This window comes from Alligator mississippiensis, chromosome 11 (genome assembly GCF_030867095.1).
Source record: "Alligator mississippiensis isolate rAllMis1 chromosome 11, rAllMis1, whole genome shotgun sequence".
In the NCBI taxonomy this organism is placed as follows: Eukaryota; Metazoa; Chordata; order Crocodylia; family Alligatoridae; genus Alligator; species Alligator mississippiensis.
In genome coordinates this window covers 59,974,258-59,986,165 of record NC_081834.1, presented here as the reverse complement: position 1 = coordinate 59,986,165, position 11,908 = coordinate 59,974,258, and the positions used below count along the sequence as shown (strand labels likewise).

General features: G+C 59.4%; 1 protein-coding gene across 1 annotated transcript; it reads right to left on the bottom strand.

Annotated features, from left to right (window-relative positions):
• Window positions 1-1,460: 1,460 nt before the first annotated feature.
• On the bottom strand, window positions 1,461-8,628 carry LOC132243719 (uncharacterized). The gene is made up of 13 exons (XM_059714113.1): window positions 8,411-8,628; window positions 7,152-7,864; window positions 6,761-6,897; window positions 6,318-6,446; window positions 5,842-5,921; window positions 5,586-5,688; window positions 5,392-5,487; window positions 5,094-5,201; window positions 4,533-4,668; window positions 4,017-4,111; window positions 3,687-3,839; window positions 2,784-2,931; window positions 1,461-2,122 (listed from the first exon to the last, which is right to left on the bottom strand). Exons 2-13 carry the CDS (start codon window positions 7,861-7,863, stop codon window positions 1,989-1,991), a joined length of 2,031 nt encoding a protein of 676 aa, XP_059570096.1. The 5' UTR covers window position 7,864; window positions 8,411-8,628; the 3' UTR covers window positions 1,461-1,988.
• Between the last annotated feature and the right edge of the window lie 3,280 nt (window positions 8,629-11,908).

Sequence of the window (11,908 nt, the reverse complement as noted above, 5' to 3'; positions counted from 1 at the left end):
GGGGGGCAAACAACCAGCCAGGAGCTCCCAGTGCAACGCTGGGAGGAAATGTCCCAGGGACGCTGAACGAGGGAAAAGCAACAGAGTTAGGCAGGGATGCTGTCTTTTGTACAGTGTCAGTGTGAGTAGTACTGGGAGCCATAACCAGGTCTGGGGGTCGCATGTGGGACAAGGGGGAAGAGGAGAGAGGCGTCAATAAGAACCAAAGCAGTGACTCAAAGCTTGGTGAGAACAGCTCCTAGCAGGGTGTCAAAAATACGGCCGGTGAGCTGGATCCAGTCCCCAGAGCCATGTCCTGTGGTCTGCAGGGCTCCTGGAGGGGCCAGGGATTTGGGGTGGGACAAGATGAGGAACCGCCACTGAATTGCAGGGTGCGGAGCCGCCATGGACGTGTGCTGCAGCGCTGGGGGGTGACTGACGGCTGCGTGAATCCCTGAGGCTCCCTGAGCTGACGCCGATCTGCTCCGACCACGGGTGCCACTGCTCCCACAACTGCAGGCGGGGGTCTGGATCCAGACTGCGCGGATCCCTGCAAGCCAGATCTAGCCCTGAGTGCCGGGGGGGGCTAAGTGGGTTTATTCCCAAGGGCCTTGTTTATTCCAGTGGAAAAGACTGGGAAGCTCCCTGTGCTGCAGCATGGATACAGAGCTGGGTCTTCCCAACCCACACCAAACAAACACAGCTCAAAACCCCAGAAACCCCACAGCCCCCATGACTGAGAGATCTTGACTCCAGTGACTTGGTACAAATATTAGCCTGGAATGGGCTCCATGGATCGCGCAGGGGGAGTGGGGCAGGCAGGGGGTTGTCCCCTGCTATTCAGAGAAGCCTGTTACAAGGGGCCATTTGTACACATTGTACTTTCACCAGAAAAATATACTGCGTAGCGAAGGGCCCTGCTTATTCCAATGAAAAGACTCTGGAGAAATCTGTGTTCCAGCTGGGATTCACAGCTGGGTCCTTCCCTTCCCATTGAGTGCCTTCAGCACCACAAAGCCATTGCTCCTGAAACATACTCCCCATCCCCATCTCTCTTCTATTTCTCCCTCTGGTCTTGACAAAGACCAACCTAGAGAACAGTTATTGGTTGTGGCAGTGGGTGTTTGTGCCCAAAAGCTTACAAAGAACATTTTTTCCAACTATATCTCCTAAGACATATGACATCTACCCAAAGCACCTCGGCAACCTGGAGCAGAGAGAACTTTTCCCGTTGCCACTTTCTTGAAACACCTTCCTGACCACCCAATGTTGACTTGTTGAGGAATAAAGGTGGTTTCCCATTGAACAGTATTAGCAGTTTCTCAGGCAGCTCGACCTTGACTTTCTGAGCTAAACATGCCAGGTTTCTCCTGTGTGTTGTAGACCCTGTTCTCTACAGCAATGGATCATCTTGTCTTCTTTCTTACCTTGTATGTCATGAGCTTGTATTTCACACAGGAATTTGAGACGAACACCAACACTTATAAGAAAAGAAAACTAAAGCTTAACTTTATTATCCTACATCTCCTCTTAGTTTCTATAACATCTATGTTCAACATGACACATTACACTAAATCTATGTTCAACAGTGCACATGGTTTATGCCTTTGCTCTCTTCACTCCCTGAATGGCTCTCGATGGATTCAAGGACAGGCTACTAACACAACAGACGCCGGGATGGTCTGATTATGTCCCGATGCCTCAGAGGAAGGCGAAAAACCCCCCGAAGTTGGTTCCATAAATGAAGGGGGAAAAAATTCCTTCCTGGCCCCAAATGGCGACCGGCCAAAGCCCTGAGGCAGGGGTCACAAAATGCCATCCACACAACAAGAGCATCCTCCACTTGGCAACCTGGGCACTACAAACTCATGGTGCCTGGTCTTTCCCCAGCCCTTTGCAGAGCTGGTCTGGAAGATATTCAAGTTCTTCACCACGAGGGTTTCTCAGGCTGCTCCTCTTGCAGAGGCTGACTTGGCTGTGGCGGACGGCTCAGACTGGATGATGACTTGTCAGTCGGTGACGTGTGTGGTGGCTTCAGCGCTGTTGCAGCTTTTCTCTGTAGCCATCGGGCTCCCGGTGAGGTTGGGGAGGTCATCTTCTCTCATGGAGGTGCTGTCAGGGTTGAGGTGGTCTGCAGGTGTTGCTACGCAGCGTAAGAAAAAGCAGCAGAAGATTAAATCCATGCATTGGGACCATGATACAAGGCTGCGATGTGAGGAAGTGGGGACTGGGAGCTTTCCCAGGACACAAAGGCCTGAACATTTGAATGAGGGGAAAAAAAATAGATGGTGCTTAGCCTCCTGCCTGGAAGAAGCTGAACATCTTTAGGCATCACTGCCCAGCCACGTTCAAGATGAGGTAGATGCTCTGAATGGACAACCCCAGCCCCAAAAAGACCATGGCTGAGAGAGCTACAAGCAAGGGAAAGCAGGTCTCCGACTGTGGGAGTGACAGCAGCCTTTAACAGGAGGCAGAGGGTCCCCCCTGTCCTGGGGTGGCTCAGCCACTTGGGACAGGTCCCGGGGCTCCTTCATGAAAGATGGCAACACCCTGCAGGCCCACCCATGCCACCCGGGGCAGAGGGCAGGTTTACCCGGGGGCAGCAGGGCACGAGGAAAGGCTCCTGCCATTGAGAGGAAAGAAAGGAAAGACCTGCGGAGGACGGATACTAGGACAGGACTCTGTAGGGCAGAGGGGAGAATTGCCCACACGCGGCAGGGAGCAGGTTTGTGTTAGTGCCAAGAGCCTCCCCCTCCCTTCCCACTGCTCCCTGCTCCCCAGCGGCAGAGGGGACAGGACAGTACCTGCAGGAGCAAGTGTGGGCGGCTGGAGAGAGGCGATGGCGCTGGAGGAGGTGACCAGCAGGCTGTGCCCTTGCAGATCTTTAGGCAGCTCCTTCAGGTAGGTGATAATGAAGACCTTATTCAGGACCCTGATGGGGATTTCTTTCTCCTGCAGAGGTACAAGAGCTGGTCATAGCCTGTCCTACACCCAGAAAGGACAGGGGATGTGGGGAGGGGTCATGGGGCAGGGATTGGACTGAAACCAAGGGGTCTTGGCAACAGCTCAGGGAAATGGGGGGCAGGTTCCTTGAGCAACATTTTTCTGAGAATCGCGGTAAAGACAGAGGGTGGCAGCTCTGGGCAATGGGGCAGATCAGCAGCGCCAAGTGCCTGAATCCTCCGTTCTCCCTAGAGCAAGCACAGGATCGTGGGCAGGAGAAGAAATGGAGCCATGCGGGGACCTGTGCACCTCCTAAAGACTCCTGACTGCAGACTGGGAATGGGAAGCTTGTCCTGAGGGAACACGCTGTGTATCTTTGGGCCTGGCAAGAGACCTTGACCCTCAGGGGCATGACATGTGCAAAGGACAGGCTGGTGCCATCCTGCCTAGGCAGATTAATTCATTCCTTTCTCCAAGGCACTTGGCAGGCCTCCCGTTCTCCTCAAGGCCAGTTTGCTCAGAAGGCAAGGGAGATTTGCACCTTACAGACAAGGGCAGGTCACTCATTGAGTTAGTCTGCGAAGTACAAATGGACCCCACCGTGAGCTAGAGCTCAGACTCCGGTGTGTAGTGACCTCTCTCTGCTCCATATTGTCCCCACACAACAGGTCGTGATGGGACGACAGCAACTTTACGTGGAACAGAGCCGAGGGGCCGTGAGCTCACTCTCCTCCCTCCCCGCACTCCCCAACGTGGCTGCTGACCTTGTGCCCCATCAAGCGGCCGGCTTCCCCCAAGATTGCATACAGGAAAACCAGCCCAGCTTGGCTGATGTGCATCGGTCCATTGCGAACTGCATGAAGGGCCCTCTGCAGGAAAGCTCTCCTTTGCTCCTCCAGCAAGATCTTTCTCAGCCCCTGAAACAGGAGAACACAAGGCTGGCTACAACCCACACACAGGCTCCATCTCTGGCGCTGGCACCACATTGCCCTGGACACTTGCAAGGCTGTAACCCACCGCAGGAAGACCCCTGCCAGCTGGAGACAAGCACCAAGCCTTTCTCCGAACCCCTTCATCACACACACCAGCCTCACCTCTCCCACTCTCGCCAGGTCCCTGTACTTCTGGACCTGGCTCTGATCGTTCTGGCGCTTGCACCGCAGCTCCTCTGCCCCTCGCATGTCTTGGCCTAGGACAAGTGGAGACACATGGCTCTGAGCTGCCATCCTAGCTTTGGTGCTCAATGTCCACCCAGTGGGGCTCTGGCTGCCCTTCTGGCACCATGAAGGGCAGGGCCCCAGCAGGAAGGTCATTGTTCTGCAGGAGTCAATGGACACCACGTGTCCTGGGACCAGTCTGGGCTGGGGGCCTGGGGATGGGCTCCCTGGTTCCCGCATGAGACACCCAGGATGGGTGCATTAGCACAGGCTGCAGTACCACAGCTCGGCGCTGAGGTGAAGAGGCCCAAATCATTAACGCCGACACCCTGAGTTGTTCCCAGGTTGGGAATGGACAGATGGAGACAAAGCGTCTGGCCCAGCACCTAGGACCAGGCTTTTGGAGGGAAACTGCTGGCATCGGAGCCTTGTACTCCAGCTGGGTCTCCTTACCCCTCTGATGAAGGAGGATTTGAGCGAGCAAATACATGCACGCCCTGGCCTCGCAGCTGATGGTCTCCTCCGGGTCGTTGATGGACAGACCCAGGCGGGCTGCCATGTCCCCCACCTCCAGTATGTCAGGGGAGCCCTAAGCAGGGGGAGAGGATCAGGCAGTTCATGCATGTCCCACCTTCCTTCCCCAATACATCCCCAGGCACAGTTCTCTCTCTCCACCTCTCCGCATTACCCAGCAGGAGGGCAGGAAGGCAGAGACCACAGTGCCAGAGCATGACAGCCCTCTCTTCCCATGGGAACCTGCAGCCCAGGGACTTGCTCGGGGCCCCAGGATCACTCCCCGTGCCTCATGCTCCAGGGCTAGTAGGCCCCATGTCCAGGGCTGACCATGCCCAGAGCAGGCCATGGAAAAGAGACCCGTAAAGAGTCAGGGGCACCACTAAGGCAGAAGCAAAGCCCTGGAGTGAAGCTCCTTGTCCAGCTTTGACCCCACTCTCCCAGGAGGGCCCTGGCAAAGGCAGGGGACCAGGACACTGGGGAAGGAAGGGGCTCACTGACCTCAAATTGTGGGAGGAGCTGCACAGCAAAGGCAATAGCGCCGGTCATGATCTTCATGCCCAGTGCACGGTGCTGGGCATCCGGCGCCTCAGTCCACGATGTAAAGTGCTGTGGGAGGAAGATGTTAAGATGAGGGCACATGCCCTGCTGAACCCAGCAGCCTTGGGGTCCTCCTCCTCAGGACCCAGGTTTCAAGCTCGGGCTTGACCATCTTCCTTCTGCTTTGAGAGAGGCTTGCTGCAGTGCACAGGGCAGGAGCTGTCCCGGCCCGAGCCCAGCCCCTCTGCACGGTGCTCACCTCCCAGATGGAGTAGAGCTTGCCCAGGCTGGGGGCGCTGGACAAGACGCAGCACAGCAGGCCCTCCAGGTACTCCTCGTACAGTCGCTGCACGACCTGAAAGGGGAGGCAGACCCGAGGGTCAGTGCCACGGAGCCTGGGGCCACTCCTGCCAGGGGTGGCTTGTGGGACCTGGCAGTGGCAGGGGCACCTACCTGGTTTCGATGGGTTTCACGCCCTATGGCCAGGAAGCTCTTCTCCACGGCGGCCCGCAGGAGGCGCGACTCCAGCGCTGGCTCCAGGCTGAGCTTCGGGTCGCTGTGAGGAGAGAGGAGCCTGCGTCAGATTGAGCTATGTGGGGCGGCGGTGGCACTGGGGTGGGCAGGAAACAGCCTGGAAAGCTGGGCCTGAGCAGTGGGGATCCCCCTGGCCCACAGCAAAGTCAGGAGAGTCAGGCAGAGGTCCCTGTACCTGAGGCAGCGGATGGCGTCTATGCTGTACGCCAGGATGTGTTTTCGGTCGCCCTCCACTGAGATGGTCTCCATCAGGTCCTGTGAGCCCCAAAGGGGACGGGGAGGTAAGGATCAGCCACATCCCCCACGGGAGACCACCCAGTGCTGCAGGCGCAGGCAGCAGGATCCCAACCAGCCCCCTCCCACCCACCCAGCTGGGCTGGCCCTCTGCCTCCCACGGCCTTGCAAGCATGGCACTCAAACCTCTCCTGATCCCACCCTCCCCTGCCCTCCAGATGCAGGATTGCCCAACGCTCAACATCCAGGTCAGGAATCGACCACTATCTCCCTCATCTAGTACCCCCATGTCATGCCCAGGAAAAGGCGCGCCTGCCATTCTCTCTCTTATCCCGCTCCACCTCTCCCCTCCTTCCTGGTCTCACGAGACAACATTTCCTCTCCTTCCCTCTCCCCACACCATCCCGTGCTACTCACCACGATCCTCTCCAGCACGGCCGCTTTCAGGTCCTCCAGCTCCACAGCCACCTCTCTGCTCTGGTCCGCGGCGATGGTCAGGCTGATGATGGCCAGCAGGAAGCGCTGCCTGTCCTTCCCGTCCAGCATCTACCAGGAGCGAGACCAGGGCTAAAGCAGGCTCTTAGCCAGGAGCCTCCTGCTCCTCCGCAAGCCCCCTGTGGGACTCAGGCCTCCTCTGCCCCCACGGAGCTGAGATGCATCTCCTCGGGGCAGGTGTTGTAAAGAGCAGGGCAGTGTCCGTGGAGGGAGGGACCCAGCTGGGGCTTCACAAACACCCACCTCGAGCAGCGCCCCGGGGCTCCCTTGCGGGCTCTGGGTCCCAGGGGGTGACCTCCTGCCATGGGCCGCATGGGGGAATGGAAGACTGACTGGGTGCCGGCTCCGCTGGGGCAGTTTCATACCTCCCCGGGGTCCTGCAGGAGTTTCTTCACAAGGAGGAGGGCAGCTTCTTCCGGGGACCTTCCATCTTCCTCCTCCTCCTCCTCCTCCTCTTCCTCCTCCTCTTCCTCCAGCTCCTCGCCGGCTGGGCTGGGAATCACTGCACACGGAGGAAAGGGGAGAGGTCACTCGTGTGCCCCTGAGGGGAAGGGAAGTGGGTGTCGGGGGAAGAGATGGTGTCGTGCTCCCACCACCAGCACTAGGGTCCCCTGTCTGCCCCAGGACGTGCCAGGGAGGTGTGCGGCTCAGCCCCCTCACCTTGGCCAGGATGCCCCTGCCCGGCCCCATGGAGGGTCCAAGTGGCCTCGCTTAGTGAAAGGTGCTGAGACCTCTGGCCCCAGCGGCTCCCCTCACCTGTGCAGGTGGCACCGGGGGCCGGGCTGGTCCCAGACTCCAGGGAGCTACTGGAGTCCTCCGAGGAGGAGCTGCTGGTCGAACTGGTGGTGTTGGACTCCTCTGAGCTATCGCTGTCCTCCGAGGAGGAGCTGCTGCTCGTGCTGGTGCTTTGGGCCTCTTGGGACTTTTCAGAGTCCGAGGAGGAGGAGGAGGAGGAGCTGGTGCTGGGGCTGGTGCTCCCGGACTCCTGGGACGTGTGCCAGTCATCCCAGGAGGAGCTGCGGCTCAGGCAGGGGCTGCTGTGGGCCTGGCTCAGCTCCTGCCCCAGGGCAGCTGGGCCCTCGTCCCCGGCTTGGCACGGGGCTGCCTCCTGCTGCGGGGCTGCAGGGCCGGGCTCCAGGCTGCCCCATGACCCAGGAGGGGAGCTGCACGGCTCTTCGGGTGCCGGGAGCTGTGATGGCGCTGGCTCCCGCCTGCCCAGGTGCACCCATGGCCACCTCCATCTGGACTTGGAGGTGGCTGATTTCTTTCCCTCCTTTCCCCTGCCGCTGGGAGCTGCCAGTTTACTTCGGCAGCAGATGGGGCACAGCCACCTCCTTGCCCTGATGGGCCCCTCCTCATCACGGCAGGTGGGGCCCCGCTCCTCCTGCCCAGGCTCCCTGCTGCTCTCCTCTCCCATGGAGAGCACCTTGGCCGACCTCCTCCTGAGCACCTGCCGCAGCCTGTCCATCCTGGCACCCAACAGGGGCAATTATCACTGGGGTTCAAAGCATCCCCTTCACACGTATCCACCCCCTCCTCTGCTCATCCAAGACACAGGCAGGTGAACCCTGGGTTACAGCCATATCCACAGCCTCCCTGGCACTAGGGTTGGCAGGTGGGGAGAGCCCTTGTCGTAGGGTCCAAGACCTGCAGCTGGTTTGGACACACAGCTCCCTGCTCCTCTACTCCCCTCTCACCCCACGTGACTGGCCATGGGCTGAGTGCCCATGCATTTGGGAATGCCAAGGAGAGGAGGACAGGGGCCATTTGCCTGGGACCTGCAGGAGCCCAGCAGCGCCACGGCTTGGGGCTCCCTGCACGCTCAGTCTGGGCAGCAGTGGCTGGGCTGGGAGGGGTGGGGAGCTTCAGCACCTGGGGATGTCTCCAACCCGCTGGAAGTGGTGTGAGGGAGCACCAGGGGCTGAGTGCCCACATTGCAGGGGCTGGATTTTCTGCCCGTTTCTACAGTTCCTGCACAGAGACGGGAAGCCCCCACGGCGCTGCAGGCCCCTCACCTGCCCTGGGGGATGGAGCGCTGCTGGGCGGGTGCTCACAGGCCCTGGTGACGCCGCACTCCTCCCTCCGGCTCTGGACTAAGGTCTCCTGCCTCTCCTCCGATGGATGTCCCTCGCCGCCTCAAGCTGCAGTCGCTGCCGTCGATGGGGGGACGCCTACCCCTGAAAGGGACTATGCCATCCTGTTGGAAGCCATCCTTTTGCACAGCCTCTTCCCCCAAAACAAAACTACACCTCTCCTCCCCCCCGCCTATTCCCCTCTCTGTTTGCCCATGCCAGGACCCCTCTTCTTCCCTGATCTTCTCTTCCTGGCCCTTTCCTGCCACCCAACAGAAACTCCTGCCACCCTGCGCTGGCCTTGTTCCACATCACAGGCGCTACTGGCTTGTGCCTGCAGCTTTACTCCATGCGTGTTGGTGCCCAGGAAAGACCAAGTGTCCTGCTCTGCGCCATCAAGACTGGTGGCTCTAAGTGGATTGTAACCGGGGTCCAGTCCACACTGGCTGTGCACCGCGCTCCAGCCATCCTGGCGGGGAGGGGAGCCCTGTCCCAGGTAGCTTTGGGAAGAGGTACAACACCGGTGTGAGAAATGATGTTCTGGATTGGAGATAAAACATGCAGAGTTAAAGGAGAAACATTTCTCATCATGGCCTCAGCAGGGGGTGGCATCCAGAGCATGCCCAGCTCCTGCACCCTACACACATGACTGCAGGGAGCGTTACTCAGCCCCTCACGCCAAGGGCAGGGTCCTGTCGGCTCCGTCTTGATGCGTTGCACTTTCTCTGGACGCGGGCCACAGGCCTGAAAGCACAAGAGCCCCTCGCTCCCCTCCCAGCTCGACCCCTGCCGGCGTCTCCGGCAGCGTTGCCCAAGGACCGATCCTGACCTGCTCACTCCGGGCTGAGAGATCGCAGAGCGAAATCCTCCACGAAACCGGTTCTGCTGTCGCTCTCCAAACGGCGCCTGATGATTACTAACAGAAACAAGACGGGACATTAAAATCACATGAACATGGAGGAAATACTTACTCTTCCCCCTGGACTGTGATTTCAAGGAATAAATTAATCGGTATGGGTTTGTTCTTCAATTCTCCCCTTCATTAAAAAGGAGGAGAAACCCCATCTCCAGGTGTCTGGGCTGGGGCAGCTCGGCCGGGCTCGGCTCCGTTTCCTCCCTCCGGGCTTTACACAGGCACAAACCACCCCCGAGGGAAAGGCGCAGACCTGGTGCCCGCTCTTGGCTGAACACAACCTGCAGGATCGGGTCCCACTGCCCTTCCCGGTCCCATCGCTGGTGGGGCTGGTGCAAATCCCACCCCGTCGGGCCGCGTCCCCCTGGGACACCTCGTCCAGGAGCAGGAGGGCGCCGGCCCCGCGGCTCTTTCACGTCTGACTCTGACAACCCCTGGGGCAAGAGGCCTCCTCTCGACACCCGCATTGCCTCAGGCGGGGGCACAAGAGGGGCAGCGCTCTCCGCAGCCGACTTACCCGTCTGTGCAGACCCCGGGCGCCCGGCAGCACCGCTCCAGCCTCCGCCGGCAACTGCCTGGAATCCCGCGGCGCCGCGATGATACGAACGCTGCCGCGGCAACGCCCGGGGACCAGCTCCATCGCCCCCCACCCCGCACCCAGCGCCGCAGCCCCCCGCGGCACCGCCATGTCCCCCAGGGCCACTGTCCACGTGCCTGGGGATGGGTGTTGCTCAGGACAGACCAGGTGCTCCCCCAAATTGAGGGCATGGGGAGGAAATGCCCAGTTTCCCACTTTACCATAACTACTTTGTTTTTCACCGGTGCCAACACGAGAAACAGGCTTGCCGTGCGCACTGCATGGAGCAGTGTGCACGGCACCGGGGCCCTTCTCACAGCTATACCCCTGCTGGGCTCCCTGGGCTTGCTCTGTGCTCCCTTCTTTGCACAGACACCGGGGACCAGGCACAGGGCCATGCACCAACCCTGCCCCCAAAGCCTTGCTCAGCCTGCTTCAGCAACCCCAGGAAGCAGCGCCTGAGACACCTCCTGACAGGACCTGTCCTGGGAAACCCACAGGTGGCATGGGAGACAGCAGCCGATACATCTCCAGTTGCAAAAATAGCCCTGCCGCAAAAGGCCCCTGCCACTCAAAATGCCAACCCCAATGCTGGCAGCTCTCCCAGTCCATGCCCCACTGGGGTGCTCTAGGGTCCAGCTTGTGCATGTGGGCTGCCCTCTCCCACCGTGCCCTAAATACATCTCCGGGAGACCAACCAACTCCAAGCAGGAAGAAACCTCTATCCCTTTCCTGCTCCTAACCCTGGTCCCAAACCTGACCCTAACCCGCGCTCAGCTGCTCCTGCAGGAGACCCCGCACAGCCTGGCTCCAGTGACTGGCCTAGAAGTCCCAAAACCCCGTCACTGGTCCTGCTGCAAATTGCCTTGCTGCCAAAACACCTCCCGGACCCAACTCCAGGTGGGGCCCTCAGGCTCCATCCAGCTTCTTAGCAGCGTGGAGGAGGCGACCCACTGCAATACAGCACTAACAGGGAGTCCTACTCATCCCGAGCAGACAGACAGCTCCACATTTGCCTGTTCTCAGTCCCTAGCCAAAACCCAGCCCCTGCCCCTGCCCCTGCCCCAGTTCAGGCTGCTCCAGCAGCCTCCGGCAGGAGCCCCTGAGCAAGCTGACTACAGCCGAGCCCTAGCATGGGAAACCTGAGCTTGACCCTGGGGTAAGTCAGCCTGGGCCTGGAGAGGGAAGAAGGTATGGGCACGGGAGCTAATACAAAGCACCTCTTTAGGATGGTCAGCACTCCTGGGTAAGGATTGTTATGAGACTGCTACGTTTCCCTCTCCAGCAGCATCTCCACAGCCTGCCTCGCCATGCCTCAGCCTCGCTGGTGGCCTCTGTGGTCCAGCAAGTGCACGGCACATCTCTGCAAGCCTGGCCATTGCTGCACCCTCCTGACCAGTTCAGCACAGCAGTTTGAATGATATGCCGTCCAGGCCTGCCAGTCATCTGCACCCACCGCTCTCCTCTTCCCGGTCTTTCTTATTGGCTGCAGCCTGGCCCCTTGCTCAGCTCCCATCTCATGCAATGCACCAGCAGCAGTAGGAACCTTGCCCCTGACAGCTCTTGACCCTAGAAAGCAAATAAAGAAACAAGGCATCTGCTAAACTTGTCCAACTTGATGGTAAGCTCTGAACTCGCCGTCTCCTTTTACATTGGGTCTCCGAATCCTCTTTGCATTTGGTTCAGGCTCCCAAATCTGTCCTGAGGCTCTGGCCCTGGGATCCCTTTCTCTTTATGGCTGCCAAGCTCCCCTTAGTGGTACCAATGAGAAGAAATCCTGGCCAGATCCTGGCTCCACCCATGACAGGGGCACAGTCCCTTGTTCATGTGAAGGCAGAGGGGACGGGAACAGACTTCTTCTATTTGGGGTCAGGCCCAGGAGACCACCATCACATTCCCAGCTCTTCAGAGGCCACTGCCCATGCACCTGGGGTTGGGTGTCCCTCAGGGC

Excerpts from the sequence above, each read along its gene's own strand:
- LOC132243719 (XM_059714113.1), bottom strand. The coding sequence starts at position 7,863 with ATGGACAGGCTGCGGCAGGTGCTCAGGAGGAGGTCGGCCAAGGTGCTC. Across the intron at positions 5,922-6,317 it reads CCGTGCTGGAGAGGATCGTG|GACCTGATGGAGACCATCTC; the intron begins GTGAGTAGCACG and ends TGGGGCTCACAG. Across the intron at positions 5,488-5,585 it reads GTGAAACCCATCGAAACCAG|GTCGTGCAGCGACTGTACGA; the intron begins GTAGGTGCCCCT and ends CTCCCCTTTCAG.